Source organism: Microtus oregoni, unplaced genomic scaffold, assembly GCF_018167655.1.
Source record: "Microtus oregoni isolate MIOR12 unplaced genomic scaffold, Mior012 000028F_ref0000031, whole genome shotgun sequence".
Lineage (NCBI taxonomy): Eukaryota > Metazoa > Chordata > Mammalia > Rodentia > Cricetidae > Microtus > Microtus oregoni.
In genome coordinates, this window is record NW_024543087.1 from 1,286,040 (window position 1) to 1,302,127 (window position 16,088).

Below are 16,088 nucleotides of genomic sequence, written 5' to 3' on the forward strand. Positions count from 1 at the left end.
ACCCAAGACCCCAGACACGGCCTCCATCCCCAGCTCCTCCTGAGCCCCATACAAACTCACCCTCGCTGATCTCCTGTGGTGTAGCATCCAGGACCTGCCAGCCATCATGGCCCTGGGGTAGATCCTGTCTTTTCATCCAGGCGTCTGTCCACACGTGGAAATTCCTGTGGCAGTGGAAATGAGCCAGCCATGCAGTTAGAGAAACTGTCACCACAGCCCTCTAAGGTTCTGGAGAGGGGGACCTTTGTCAACAAAGGCTAGGACAGTGGGGAGAGCCGTATGGAGAGCGGAGCTTAGGGCAGACAGGCAGTGGAGGAGAAGCCCCTGAGACACAAAGACCCCCCAATCACTAGCCTCTGCTGAATGAATGGGCAAACAACTGTAAACCTTTTCTCCACTCAAAGGGATTCTGATTTTATTGATGAATAATTTTATAGCTTTGTAGCTGGACAGTATTCCATATTCTTGCCTTTTTGTTTATTTGTTTTTGAGACATGGTTTCTCTGTGTAGCCCTGGCTGTTCTGGAACTCATATTCTGTAGACCAGACTGGTCTTGAACTCAGAGATCCACCTGCCTCTGACTCCCCAGTGCTGGGATTAAAGGTGTGAGCCTCCACTGTCCAGCTATTCTTGCTATTTTTAAGACAGTTACACCATATGGATTAATAGAGCTTGGTGCCTCCAACACTTGTGCCAAAGTGAAAGACTTGGCACATCCAGCTGTAGGAGACATGACCCCACCCAGGCCTCCAGACATCCTACCTCCCTTAAAATCCCTGTGCTTTTAGCCTGCAAGGTGCTGCGCACTGGGTCAGAGAGCAGAGGAGACAGTGCCCCTGGTTGACTAGAAGTGCCAGTTACATCAGTGTAGCAGACAGCACCTGTCTCAGTCTCCAGGGCTGGAGGCCAGAAGTAAAGACCAGTTCTCAGTCTTTGCCTCCATGGGGGCAGAGGCTGCAGCCCAGGGATCTTCACACAATGAGGTTGACTCTACAAAGTGGGTCTGGAGTTGACACTGCTCCCAACCTGAACCAGTCGACAGAGGAGGCTGAAAGCCCACAGGAGAACAGAGGAGGAACCCAGCCAGCCAGGAGGGAGCCTACCAGACAGAGTCTTTGGTGAGATGTGTAATTGTCTTGCCCGATTCATCCAGGTAGATGTCTACTATGAGGTTCTTCCCCGTATCGTGGGCTGACTCAAAATTAGTCACGCTGCGAGCCGGGATGCCCACTGCTCTCAGTGCTGAAACGAGCCCAGACAGAATGGTCAGCTTCTGCGGGGGCTGAGCGGCCCCTGCCCCTGCTGCCGCCTACCTGTGGTCAGGATCCCAGAGAAAACCCAGCACTGGCCAAAGCACACAGGCTCCTTGGTGATGAAGTGCTGCTGCAGGATGGGCACGCTGCTGGTCCACACGTAGGGGGCGGTGCCTTTGCTGTAGTCTCCCGACCAGTTCCCCACCAGCACGCCATTATTCACGGCACACATCTGACACGGGACAGAGCGGTGTTAACATGTGTGCCTTCCCCACACCCCAGAGTCTGTCAGGACAAGCAGAGCACACAGGAGGAACAAGGGACACGTTTAAGACTAGCCTTGACTACATAGGGAGACTTAGTCTCTCCTTCTGTACTCCTTCAGAGAAACCATCCCTCACTGAGCAAGGGTAAAAAGTCAGAGAAGAGCATCTCTCATAACATGGAAAGGCCGTGATGCCCACGTGAGACTTCAGGGTGCAAATGCAGAGGCAGGGTGACTTTCCGGCACATAGACTCTGCTTGTCAGGACACCTGTGAGTACAGACTGACACATGACATATCTAACGGCAAAAGGAAATCAGGCTGTAAATGTAGCAAGGTAATTAGAAACATAAGGGCACACGGGCATCTTAAATCCTAACGGGACAATCAGGCCCAGCACCGTACCACACACCTTCATCTGGACCCCGAGGTGAAGGACAGCTAATGTCGTAGTGGTGATCTGTCACCTGAGCATCTGGTACGGACAAGGGAATTGCCTGTCCCAGGCATCTCTGCTCAGCTCTGCTCCTACTGCCAATATGGTCTACTTAAATCGCTGTCAGTCTGGACCCTGTCCTGCTTTTCCCTGGCTGCTTCCAGTGTCCCACACCTCATTTCTGCAGCCTCGCTTGACCCTGAGGCTTGGCTCAGTCCTGTAATCCCACAGCTCGCTCTCTCTCTCTCTCCCTTCCTCTCTCTCTCTCTCTCTCTCTCTCACACACACACACACACACACACACACCTCTCTCTCTCAAGCACACACCTCTCTCTCACGCACACACACACACACCTCTCTCTCTCAAGCACACACCTCTCTCTCACGCACACACACACCTCTCTCTCTCTCACACACACACACAGCTCTCTCTCTCTCAAGCACACCTCTCTCTCTCTCTCTCTGTCTCTCTCTCTGTCTCTGTCTCTCTCTCTCTCTCTCACACACACACACACACACACATACACACACAGAGCAGAGATGCTTCTTGCATCCCTATCAGCTTCTCTGCCTCTTTGAACTCCTTGGATTCTGCTGCAGTTTCTGTGATCCTTTTGTGACCATTCTATAACTTACATCTGTACATACATACATTCATTCACACATGCATACACACATGTAGGTATATTTACTATGTGATGTGTTATCCAAGAGTGAATATTAGTAAGACTGAAATAAAAGAACCTATGTTTGCCTCTGCTGACAAATCAGGATTACTCGGTACACTGCTGCTAAGAAAGTTAGCAAAGCATAGCAACACAACATAGCATGTGTTCATCCCAGCTGCACCCAGGTTTACAGGGAGGGCGAGACCCTCGAATATTTACACCATCTTGTAGACTGGAAAAGCTATTTCCTACGATCAACTTAGAAGTAGCAAAGTTGGCCTTCTGAACTCAAATTTGAGAACCTGTCCTCAGAAGGACAATGGCAGACAACATATCCCTTGACAGTTTTAACTGCTCAGCCACAGCTCCCTATGAGCTTCATGGAGAGCAGCTTAGTGTCTGCAGGAAAACCCAACTTGGCTGAGCGGGTGTTGACGGACCACAACAGCATTTACTGTGTAGACTTCTGGGAGCCTGGAGGTGGAGTCTGGCTTCTCCACATACCATGGTGCAGATGGTCCTGGACACAATCACCGGGCTCTGCAGTTCACTGGGCTCCAGATGGGTCAGCAGGGAGAAGCAGCATTTCAGGATGTGCTTCTCAAACTGTCGTGGAGAGAGAGAGGCGTCAGGATTCTGTCCTGTGGCAGACACTAACCAACCCCATCTGACTTGTATTTCTTTGCAGGATAACTCATCTCCAAAGTAAGGGAAATTGCCCACGGTCTCCCAAAGATCCTCCACACTCTGCAGTAGAAGCCACTAAGCAGTCAGACACATGACAACAGTTAGTACATCCAAAAGCTCACAGGGCACAACTATTGAAAAGACGAACACGGGGCTGGGAAGATGGCACATTGGGTAAGTGCACACATATATAAAGGACACAAAGAGGTTTTAGAACCGAGGGAAATCCTTTGGTAATCTAGTTAAATCATGAAACAAGTTGCCAAACTGTGCACGAGAAATGTCATCTCAACTTGGTTAGCATTGGTCATAAAAAGTGGACGAGGGTGGTGATGGACATGATTCCGTGGCTGAGAGCACTCGTTGCTCTTGCAGAGGACCTGGGTTTAATTCCTGCACCCACATGGTGGCTCATAGCCAGTTCCAGGAGAGCCAATGTCCTCTTCTGGCCTCCACGGGCACCAGGCAAGTACACAGCGCACAGACATACACAGGCAAAATAACATAAGATAAATAAATATCTTAAAAATAGACTAGGGTAGGCAGTTTGATTTCGTGGGAAAAGCACCTGTGTTTGATCCTCAAGATCTACCCATGGAGAGAGCCGACTCTTGAGAGTAGGTCCTGACCTCCACACACGGGGCTGCATGTGTGCATGTAGGGTCACGGGTCCAAGCCCACTTCCAGGCTTGAAAACCTACCAAATCCCACCAATGCCTGAGCCTCAAAACCCACCAGTCCCTGGGCTTGGCTTGAAATCTCACAAATCTTCACCCTGGAAATCCCCACCTTGGAAAACTCCAACCCCAGGAAACCCCATATAAGTCTGTGTCCTTGGTGTCCTGCTGCTTCTCGCCCAAGCAAACGCAGTCACCTGCTTGTGTCTCGCCCGATAAATCTCCTGTGTGAAGTTTGTTGTGCACTGTGACTTTGTGATATTTCCTGGCTCCCGACCGCCAGGATGCCTTTCCCTTCAGAGCTGCAACACTTGCATTGGAACACACACACACACACACACACACACACTTGCATTGGAACCCGCGCGCGCACACACACACACACACACACACACACTTGCATTGGAACCCGCGCACACATACACACACACTTGCATTGGAACCCCGCACACATACACGCACACACACACACACACACACACACACACACTTGCATTGGAACCCGCGCACACATACACACACACTTGCATTGGAACCCCGCACACATACACGCACACACACACACACACAGAGCTGCAACACCTGCGCTGGGGAAGCCTTTCCCCCCCGAACTGCAACACTTAGAGTGCCTCACACACAATAAATGTAAACAAGTGTTTAAGAGAATAAAGTGCTCTAAACTGCAGCACCGTCACCACGGAAGGCTGACATTTTGTTTTATGTACTGTAGTTTCTTCTTTGTTCTTCCTCCTCCCCACCTGCCTATTGTTGAAGGTCTTTTTGTTTCTGTTGTTTTATTGTGCCAGGGTCTGCGTAGCCTTGGCTCTTCTGAAACCTGCTATATAGAACAGACTAGCTCCATTCTCATGGAGATCCGCCTGCCTCTGCTTCCTGAGTGCTGGGATTACAGGCTTTGGCTACTATGCCTGGTTCACACTGGTGTACTGAGACGGTAGCTTCCTACTTACCCTACACCGGCTTCAGAGTCACCCTCTCTTGTGTTTATATCACAGGCATGTGCGACCAAACCTGCCCCGTGTATTTCTAAGTCTTTTGTGATAAGCACTACTAGGGATAGAACCAGGGCCTCACACAAGCAGTGCCCAGCTCAGTGCAGGCCTAAGTTACTTTTTAAATCCTGTTTAAGCAGTTTTACTAGGATACAAAGAACATCCCATAGGTAGCGTGGTCAGAGTCTGTCCGTGAATGTAATATGTGCTGGTTATGCTGCAGTCCAATGGGAAACACAGCAAAGCAGAAGGAGCAGGCAACAGCTGTGGTTCAGAAAGCAGCAGAGTTGAGCGAGTTCCTGACAGGAGCGACTCACCTAGGATTCCAGCAAAGTCTCCCAGGAAGTTCCCCTTTTCTGTCAAGCGATTCCTACCCCTTTTCTACCGCTCTCTTGGCCTTCCAGCCACAGGACAACCTGACACCATGCTGCCCACAAAGCAGACTCCCTACTGACTGGTAGTCCCTCCTCCACTGTCCTCTGTCCTATCCTCTGTGCAGAGACCAGGGACAGGAGGCAGGTTTGAAGGGCTGGCATTTTCCAGAGTGTTTTGCTCTGTGAAATGTGGAAGACTGGCATCTTCTGATGCCATGAAGCTGACACAGTGGACCTGTTAGCCACCAAACCTCTGTCCACCCATGTTGCCACTCTTCCTACAGCTGCGCCAAGACACCCATCCATCTATGCAGCAGAACCTTCTGCACCCAAGTCTTCCAAATGCCTCCTGGTTTGAGCTTCTTGTCACACTGTCACCTGGCACCGATATAAGGACTTGCTGAATGGTTCCTGGATAAATTCCCTGGAATATAGGAGGTCGGAAAGAGCCAAGGATAAGAAAGGCCCTGGTGGGCTCTGAACAAGGGGCCTCTGGCTCAAACCACTTCTCCTGTGGGGTCTGTGGATCTTAGTCCTCTCAGGCAAGTTTCACACTTGGGGGGCCAGTTTTTCAGCTGAAGGGAATCCACTTTGCTCCACAGCCTTTGTTTGATATCACCCAAGAAAAACATGCATGGTGCCGCCAGAAGAAGACAATCCATTACCTGACCAAAGGTCCAGGGCTTCTCTTTGATTTGTTTGGCGAAACCCATGTAAATATAGCCGGTATCATTAAGGATGTACTCTGCCCGCTCCGCCTCACTAGGCATGTAAACGTTATCATCTGAAGCAAGACAACACACATGTGGGTTACTGACCACCCGTGAGATAGGGGCAGGTTTCCCATAGGGCTGAGACAACAACTATTGTGGGAGTGGGTACAGGAAGCAGGAAGGGTCAAGCGATGCACTGTGCACTGGAAATACAAACAGCCAGGCGTAGTGGCCTTTGACATAAGCACTTGGGAGGCAGGGGGTCTCTATGAATTTGAGGCCAGACTAGGCTACACTGAGAGTCCTAAGACAGCCAGAGCTACATAGGGAGACTCTGTCTCAAAGCAAAAACAAAAGCAAAATTTAAAAAGTGAAGAACTTCCAAAAGGACATCCTGAGCCAGGTGCACGGCTCTTTCAATGGAAAAATGTGAGTAAATTTGAACATAAGGAAATTATGATGAAGTATAATTCATAAACCGGGTGGTGGCGCACGCCTTTAATCCCAGCACTCGGGAGGCAGAGGCAGGCAGATATCTGTGAGTTCGAGACCAGCCTGGTCTACAGAGCTAGTTCCAGGAGAGCCAGGGCTGTTACACAGAGAAATTCTGTCTTGAAAAACAAAAACAAAAAACCAAAGAGAGAGAAAGATAAAGTTAAAATTAAAAAATAAAAATTTAAAATAAAAATGAGTAACATTTGTATAAAGGCTCAAGGGTAGCCAGGAAGAGATGATCTGAGAAGAGCCAGGTGTGAAGACAGAGGAGTCCCTGTGGCTCCCAGCAGCCTCTGGGCAGGGCTGTAGCAGGAGCTGGCTGGGTTTGGCAAAGCAGTTAGGATGAGCTGAAATGGCAGAAAAAACATGCGTTCGTGAGCTTGGCCACCAGAGAATCTTCTAGGCAAGCAGCAACTGTGCCTGGCTCATGCCGGTCAGCGAGTCTGAGAGGGCCCCGAGAGCAAACAACAGCTTGGGGGCTCGGCACCGGGTGCGAGCACGGGTACTCCTGGTTGTGTCACGTGAGGTCTGTGAGGGGGGGGCACACACTCCACAGCACAGCCGAACTCCTGAGTTACCTGCACACCATGGATTGAAGAGAAGGAAGAATATTCCACCTTTACTCTCATTCACCTTCAGGTAATACTTCCCCACCATGGCGTCGGCAGCGCTGATGACAGCCAGTGTGACCTGCATGGAACGTGAGACGTGCAGACGCGTTCTTCCCCGACTCAGCTCTGAATCCTGGGAGCCCCCCCCACCCCTTTCGCTCCTGCATGCAGACAGGGCCACCTCCCAGATCATAAGGCAGATCCTGTGGCTGTGACGTCAGGAGTCTGATCTAGCACCCAGGCCTCCAAGAGGCAAAGCAAATGTCAGCTCCTGCTCTCTGCGGGGCATGGGTGCTGCTCAGCAGTAGAACACTTGCCTAGCATGCTGGAAGCCCTAGGTCACATTCAACCCTGCAGGGCCTGACGCATCTTCAAGGGCACCCAGACTGCCTTCCAGTGCTTTAGGGTAGGTAGTGACTGGGTAGAGAACTAAGACATAGACATCACTGTACCTACAGCTGCACTAAGAATTTTATTAACCATCACTACACACAACCCAGGGGCTTCTAAACCTATGAGAGGTACCTTCTAGGAGCAAAGGCCCTGTCTTCCACTAGCTGAATGGCATTGACTACTTGCTCAATTTCTCCTGTGCATAAGTTTCCTTGCTTGAAAGTTTGCTGACTCCTCCCTCTCCTGGAGGTGGTTGTGGGACTTAAACAAGCAACACAAACCAAGGCAGTAAGAAGGAGAGTGAGCCTTCTGGAAGGTAGGATGTCCTCTCTCTCAACCCCCAGTGGCATATGGCTGCCTTGATTAGGGGCCGTTCTGTGAGAAAGTGTTCCTGAGCACCAGCAGCACAGGTGGGACAAGGTCCTCAGCGGACAGAGCTCTCAGCTCCTGAGGAAAGTCTTTCCTGTTGGATCCCAGCACAGACTGGAACCCTCACCATCGTTCCTTACCAAGCAACACAGGAAGCCCAGCCTTCCATGGTACCAGTAATGTCAGACACCCTGATCTATACAGGGTCTTACATACATGTTCACATGTTTAAAATTTTAAAGAAAGGCTGGAGAGATGGCTCATCGGTTAAAGACTTGTACTGCTCTTGCAGAGGACCCAAGTTCAATTCCCAGGACCCATGTCAGGCAGCTCACACTGCCTTTAACTCCAACTCTAGGGTATTCAGTGCCTTGGGTGACTGACTCACATATAAATATCACAGGCACACACACACACACACACACACTTGATTAAAAATAAAGAAAATATATATACTTTTTTTTTTAAATCCCATTTTTTAAAAAAATTTACTTCCTTCATGGGTGCTATAAAAATAAGCAATTTTAAAGAAAAAATATTAAACAATATCTTTTGAGTGAAGAAACTTAGCTCATCCCCCTCCCATTCCCACCAGCTCCATGACCCAGACTGCGGTTCCTAGCGAAGGAGACTAAGCTTAGACCTCCCCTAGAGAGGCCATCATGAGTTCCTGAAAAGCACAAAATGCTGCTGCAGAGAGGAAACTGAAGCCCTGGTTCCGGCCTGAAGGGAAGGAAGGAAAAGAGGCTGGTGGGGGGGGGGGGGGGTGGTGGTGCTGAAGACCAGGGCCCTCTAAATCTTGGCATTAACTTAGCAGTGGAATCTGTAGGCTGTGCCTGAGGAAGAAGTCGTAGACTAGTTCAGGGGTCCAGCTAGGAGGGGGGGACAGCTGGTGGTGACTGTCCAACACCGGGAGGATAGAAAGTCACAAAAGACGCCAGAGAAGCCACCTAAGCCCTCCCACCTGTGGAGGCTGCTGTGCTGGCAACCTAAACAAAAGGACACTGATGATGATGTCACATTCTGCTAAGAGAAGGGGGGTGAGAAGCAAAAAGCTCCTTCAACTGCTTTTGAATTTAAACAAAAGGCCTGGAGGGAGGAGTGGACACAGCATCTGCAGGAAGAAGGGTTGTTATGATCTTCTCTCCTCCCCCATCCCGTCTCCCTCCCTCCCTCTCTCTGAGTCAGGGTCTCTCTCCATAGCCTTGGCTGTCCTGGAACTCACTATATAGCCCAGGCTGGCAGGACGATCACCTGCCTCTGTCTCCCAAGAGTGCTGGGAATAAAGGCGTGCACCACCACACCTGGCCCTGATGGGTTATTCTTACTCATTTTCCTCTGTTCATTTCCTCCAGCGAACATAAATACGGAACAAGAGTTACGTAACATCTGGCTAGTCAGAGCTACTGTGCGCTATGGGTAAGCAAGACGCTGCGGTACCCAGAGTCAAGGCTACAGTGGTTAGCAGCATTGTACACTGGGAAGCAAGGAAGGGATGAATGGGAACTGCTCAGTGGGGACAGAAGCCACCACCCAGTAACCCGACACTATGGCCCTCACCTCGCCGCCGGACTGTTTGGTAATTTTCACCTGCCAACCCTTAGAACGGAAGGATGTCATTGGATCAAGCTCCACGAAGTGCGATATTCTCTCTCCTGGAAACATCGACAGGGAAGTGAGTCTGGACGTCAACCCCAGGACGGCCATCTTTGTCCACTCACCAAGCCCCACTGCTCCTTCCTAGTTCCTGGAGTGCAGCCCTCAATTGATGATAGTTGGTCCCTCTGCCTGACAGGGCTCATGGTCTTCCTCCACCTTGGCTAGCTAGGTTGCCCTGTCTGCTCAAATTAGGCAAGGCTACCCCATCTCTTTCTATACCCTCGCCTATAACTCCAGAGCCCAGTCCTCTCTTCCATGTCTCTCTCTGCTTTGTTAAATTGTTTAGTCCTGGCCAATACAGTCACTACAACATGCATTAAACTAATGATCTTCCTGCCAAAAATGCAGTGTGTGTGTGTGTGTGTGTATTTGTATGTGTGTGTGTATATGTATGCGTGTATGTGTGTGTATGCCATAGGTCAACACTGAATGCCTTCCTCAATCTGGAGCTCACCAATTTGTCTAAACTGGCCAATCAGTAAGTTTCAGGGATCAGCCTGTGTAAGCTCCACCAAATATTCACCTACTGCTTGGCTTTATATAGGTGCTGGGGACTTAACTCGGGTCCTCCTGCTCGTGTGACAGACACTTCACTGACTGGACTATCTCCTTGGGCCCCCAAGTGTGGGACTTTTGATAACAGAACTACAGTGTCAGCAGTTTCGTGACGTATCTCTAGAAGGTGTTTCTGATCCCTTTAGAACAGCTGCCTCACTGACTGGCCTCTGTTTGCTCTGCCCCTTCCCTGGCCATCGCCACATCAACTGTGCCAGAGTGATTAACCCAGTTCCCAGTCCACTGTCAGCATGGGGAAGCTAAGGCTTAGGGGGTAAAGTCACCCTTGGCCATTGCACACTCATCAGCCTTGTGTCCCCACCCTTCATCCCACTCCCGGGGCTGAGGCCTCACCAGTAGAAAATACCAGCTTCAGTTCGTCCTGAGGTTGGAGAGGTCTGTTTAGCACCACCTTTATGTTGAAAATCTGTCCGCGTCTGAGCACCAGCTTCTGGGTCTGGAACTCCGACGTGTGGTGGGCAGCGGCATTCTCCTTTTTCTCCAAGTTCACAGAGTAAACCACCAGCGCTGTTAGCACACAGGATGTGGGAGGACACAGGGCTGACTCTTGACTCTGACAGGCCATGATAATCTGAGATTTGGTTTCCTGCCTATAAAATGGGTGTGTGCACACTGGCCACACAGGATTCAGGGGGTAGAGCCCAGATACAAGTCATAGAAAGCCTTGACCAACACTTCTACTAGTAGCTGTGAGGTCACCCCCACTGCCCATCCTCCCAGCTTTGTAAACTGGTACATGGATTCTGGGGGGCAGTCCTCAACTGCTCCCCATTCCTGCCAGCCCATGTAGACCAGGCTGGCCTCCAACTCACAGAGATCTGCTTGTCTCTGCCTCCCAAGTGCTGAGATTAAAGGCGTGTGCCACTGCTGCCTGACATTGTTTTTTTGTTTTTGTTTTGTTGATGTTTGTTTGTTTGTTTTTAATCATATTGTTTGAGGTGGATGGCACCTCCCAGCGCCAGCCTGATAGAAGCAGGTCTGAGGGAAACTGCTTACTCTCAGGTCTTGCTGGCAAACTTATCTGCTCTGTTGGCATTTTTCAAGCTGCTGCCGCCACCCCTCTGGGCTGACAAGAGAACACAGCTTCTTTGGCTTTCTGACATGGACTGAAGATGAATCCTCCAGGCCTCGAACGCTAGCCTGGATGCTGAGACACCTAGTCCCGGCCTGAGCAGCTATTGGCTTTCAACCTCTCCAATGTGAAAATTGTTGTTGTTGAACTATCTGCATAAGCCAATATAATAAATACATTGGCCTTTCAACCTCTCCACTGTGAAAATTGCTATTGTTGAACTATCTACGTAAGCTAATATAATAAATACCCTTTTAAAACACATTCATAGTATCGGTCCTGTTCCTCTAGAGTGCCCCAGGGTGCACACTACCTAGTTTGTACAAACACAGATGACTTCTTCCTAGAGGTCTAAGATTTGGGCTACATGGCTGACTACAGTAAACCCTTACGGCACCGAGTCCCTTGTTCTAGCAGATAACTTATCACTTGTTAAGGGAGTCAAGGGGCACACACTGTGTGACCCCACTGACCAAGTCTCTCCCTTTGGTGACTGCTGCACCTTGTGCCACAAGAAGGCACAGCCATGAGAATACTACATGTCAATCTGTGTGTGCTGGCTGGTTTTATGCCAATTTGGCAGACGTTAAAGTCATTTTGGAAGACTGAACCTCAATAAGAAATGCTCCCACTAGACTGGCCTGTGGACAAGCCTGCATTTTCTTGATTGATGTTTGATGTGGGAGGTCCCAGCTGACTGTGGGCAGTGGCGCCTCTAGGCTGGTAGTCTTGGGTTGCTATAAGAAGGCCGGATAAGCAAGCCATGAGGCAAGCCAGCAAGTAGCACACCTCCATGCCTGTGTTAGCTCTTGTCTCAGTTTCTGCCCTGACTTCCCTCAGTGACAAGAGGGTGACCCAAGAGCTGTTGGCTGAAATACTTTCTTCCTAAGTTGGTGTTGTGGGATACCCACCTGTATGTTGTGAATGTTTTATTGCCGTTGGTTAAGAAAGAATCTACTTCGGGCCTACAGACAGGGTAGAATAGAGCAAGGCAGGAATTCCGAACAGAGATGTAGAGAGAAAGTAGGTGGAGTCGAAGAGATGCCATGTAGCTGCCGAAGTAGAAAGATGGCTGCAGAAGCTTGCTGGAACCTTACCTCTTCCTGCAGAGGGCTGGGGCCCCTCCGAATTGGGAGTGTAAATGGTTGCCCTAGGCACATATGCCAAAGAGTTGTCGCTGATTTAGAGAACACACGGCAATCCTCATCAAAGGAACTCATTTGCAGTCGGGGTTTTACAGGATTTCCACAAATGAAGTCACAGATTTAAAAATGGCACTGTACAAAAACTATACAAATATTCTTCCCAAAGAAACAAAAGCTTACAACAGGCAGCAGCTCCTCCAGTAATCTCACAAGAGTGAGGCCAGCCTGGGCTGCCAGAGTGAGTTTCTCAAGTCTGTCTCATCCCGACTTCTACCCCCAAAGAAAACAAATTAGATGCTTTGTACTATAAAATAAATATGTAAAAAACAGTTGGGACACAAGGAATTCAGAACGGTTGTGGGAGGGTGAGCTGGAGAGATGGCTCAGCAGCTAAGAGTTCTGACTGCTCTTGCAGAAGACCACAGCTCAATTCCCAATACTCACAACTGTCTATAACTCCAGTTCCAGGGGATTCAACATACTCTTCTGCCTTCCATGGGCACCAGGCACACACACACAAATTAATATAATTTTCAAAAAATATTGAAAGGCTCCCAAGGTGGCTCTGTGCGTAAAGGTGCTGCTTCCAAGCCTGATAACCTGACTTCCCACCTCAGAACCCCCATGATGGAAAGACTTACAGACTTACAGACAGTTGCCTCTGACTTCCACATGTGTGTAATAGCCCTCTCCTTCTCTCTCTCTCTCTCCCTCCCTCTTTCTCTCTCCTTTAAAAATCCAGCAAACAAATTTAAAAATCATAACTAGGAGAACTGTGACCTAGGGAGCACACTGGGAACATGGAAGTGGGTTTGACGGGGCCCTAGATGCAAGAGCTCTAGGAAGAGAGCTGCCAACAGCAGGGAGTGTACCACCCACCAAGACAAGACTACTGGGGTGGTGAGAAAGTGGGTGTCAGCTTTGAGATTAAAAATACCCCCTGAGAAACCTGCTCCTGTACCAAACAAGCATCCATCAAAGCAGAAACAAAAGCTGCGGCAGACACTGTGACCACCTCTGGCGAGGGAACTGGAGTCATGGGCGGGGGCGGGGGTGGCGGGGGGGGGGGGTCTGGTTTAAGTTTTGCAATGACCAGTTATTACTTGTTTTGTTTGTGATTTTTTTGTTCCTGAAGAAACGATTCATTCTCTCACCCATTCTGAAAAGTCCGCCGTCATCAGAGAGGACCTCTCAAGTGCATTAGGCCCCCCTCACGATGCTCTGTCATTGGGGACCCTGGACTTGCAGTCCTTGGCCAGTTTCCTGAGTGCTTCTCCCCTCAACACACTGGCTGGGTCAGGAAACTACATCTTTTTTTCAAGCTGTGGTCTTAGCTAGGATTTCTCTTTTCTTTCTTTTTTTTTAAAAAATGGTTTACTTGTTTTTATTTTATGTGCATTGGTGTTTTGCCTGCGTGTGAGGGTATTGGATCCCCTGGAACTTGGGTTATAAACAATTTGAGCTGCCGTGTGGGTGGTGGGGATTGAACCCAGGTCATCCAGAAGAGTGACCAATGCTCTCAACCACTGAATCATCTCTCCAGCCCCTTAGTGGGTTTCTGTTGCTGTAATGAAAGACCATGACCAAAGCAACTTGGGGAGGAAAGGGTTTCTTTGGCTTATGTATCCCCAGTCATAGTCCATTGAGGGAAGCCAAGGCAGGAACTTAAACCGGGGAACCGGTGTAGGTAGAAGCTGATGCAGAGGCCATGCAGAAGTGCTATTTACTGGCTTGCTCCTCATGGCTTGTTCAACCCACCTTCTTATAGAACCCAAGACCACCTGACCAGGGGAGGCACCGTGCACAATAGGTTGGGCCCTCCCCTATCAATCATCAATTCAGAAAATGCCTTACAGGCCTGACTACAGCCTGATTTGATGCAAACATTTTATCAGCCTGTACGGCTGTCCTAGTATCTCCAGTCTGTGTCAAAGTAACATCAACAAGGCTCCACGGTTGTCCCTAGCCATTCACAAACACTTTCACAGACTTGTCCTTTATTGTGGCTGAGAAAAACCAAAGCCACATTGCTAACCAGTGTATAGCAGACTTCAGCCTGAACCATCTCTCTGACCAGCAGGCCCTCCCAGCATACATGGCCTTTACCAAGCCCCTGGCCCTGCTGTCCTCCTCCTCTGAATGTGGATGAGCATTCGGCCATCTGAAGAATCGAGGTGGCCTGGGGGCTAAGGAGAATCATGTTGTCATCCAATGTCACTCAAATCACATCCCTTCGCAGAGCTCCAAAGTACTCATTCCTTGCCTGGCCCATGGCTCTGCATCCAGAAAGAGGCTGCACAATGCTCAATGCCAGCTCACAGAGGCCCTGAGAGACTTGCATGGAAAACTAATGCGGTCATTGTTTGGGGAATCTGAAATTTCTGTGTATCTGAAAATTTGGCTTTCTTCCATGAATAAGACAGCAAGCCATGGATGAGGTAGGAGGACAGTGGCCCAGGCACCCCGCCTTGAGGCAAGTGGTTGGCTCAGAGGGCTGGACAGCAGCAGGTGCCCAGAAAGCCAAGCTGCCAGAGTGCAGATTGTACCCACTCACCACTCCTGCTGTCCATGGTCCCGCAGCCTCTCTCTGCAGCCCTGCCGCCAACGGCACTGCCAGAGTGAGTCTCAGAGCAGGTGTGGTCCCTTTTTATGTGGCCCTGGGGTAGATGTGGCTTTGTAGTGGCTGCCAAGGGGCAAGGCTTAGGACCATATCGATCAGAAACAATAAAACTTTAACCATCTTCCATATCAGCCCCAGGAGGAAGTCAGGAGACAAGATGAGCTGGCTTCAAAGGAGGGGGCACAGAGAACGGCGCCCTGTGTCTTCTGTGACCCCAGGAACAAGTCCCCGAAGGCCAGCGTCCTGTGACCCCAGGAACAAGTCCCCAAAACCAGGGTCCTGTGACCCCAGGAACAAGTCCCCAAAAGTCAGGGTCCTGTGATCTCCAGGGACACTGGGAAAATCTTAGTACATAGCTTTATTGTTTTTAAATAAGGGATGCCTAATAATTTTTTTAATTTTCTTTTTAAATATTTATTTATTTATTTATTATGTATACAATATTCTGCCTACATGTATGCCTGCAGGCCAGAAGAGGGCACCAGACTTCATTACAGATGGTTGTGAGCCACCATGTGGTTGCTGGGAATTGAACTCAGGACCTGTGGAAGAGCAGGCAATGTTCTTAACCACTGAGCCATCTCTCCAGCCCCCTTTATTTTTGTTTATATTTCTAACATGTAATGCACACACGATTCAGGATTTTTCCAGTGTCCCCAGCCACCAATTCCTCCTCTCTTTTAGACCCCAGCAGACACGCTGTCCACCGAGAAGAGCATGCGCACACATTACGCGAAACATACGTACCACTGTGTTCTGAATCCGCAGCGAGACCTTGGGGGTGTTGGAGACTTTGCTGTCACATGTGGCTACATCCCACAGTTCTTCCCACGGATAAGCAGCAGTTCCTCCCTTTCAGTGCTGCAGGGAAAGGACTTCACACAGGTCACTCCTCCTTACGCTGTGTCTATAGGAAGAACCACAGCCTTGTGGAAACACTGGCCCATGCATGCCCAGATGCGTGTCTTGTGGACATCCGTTCTCTGCTTCCATTAGGGGTACCTATAAGGTCTTTTGCTTGACGGGGGTGTATTTATGTGTGTTCATGTATGTAGGTACACTTAC

At 49.6% G+C, this 16,088-nt stretch overlaps 1 protein-coding gene across 1 annotated transcript in view; it reads right to left on the minus strand.

The window, feature by feature from the left end:
• Tgm4 (transglutaminase 4) overlaps positions 1-15,042 on the minus strand; it is a 30,100-nt gene extending 15,058 nt beyond the window's left edge. Inside the window, exons 1-9 of the mRNA XM_041677512.1 lie at positions 14,958-15,042; positions 10,520-10,693; positions 9,512-9,606; positions 7,157-7,268; positions 6,036-6,154; positions 3,127-3,228; positions 1,315-1,486; positions 1,105-1,243; positions 61-164 (exon numbers count right to left, since the gene is read on the minus strand). Of these exons, the coding sequence (XP_041533446.1) occupies positions 61-164; positions 1,105-1,243; positions 1,315-1,486; positions 3,127-3,228; positions 6,036-6,154; positions 7,157-7,268; positions 9,512-9,606; positions 10,520-10,693; positions 14,958-14,973 (1,033 nt within the window). The 5' untranslated portion in view covers positions 14,974-15,042. The remainder of the gene's footprint in view (positions 1-60; positions 165-1,104; positions 1,244-1,314; positions 1,487-3,126; positions 3,229-6,035; positions 6,155-7,156; positions 7,269-9,511; positions 9,607-10,519; positions 10,694-14,957) is intronic.
• Between the last annotated feature and the right edge of the window lie 1,046 nt (positions 15,043-16,088).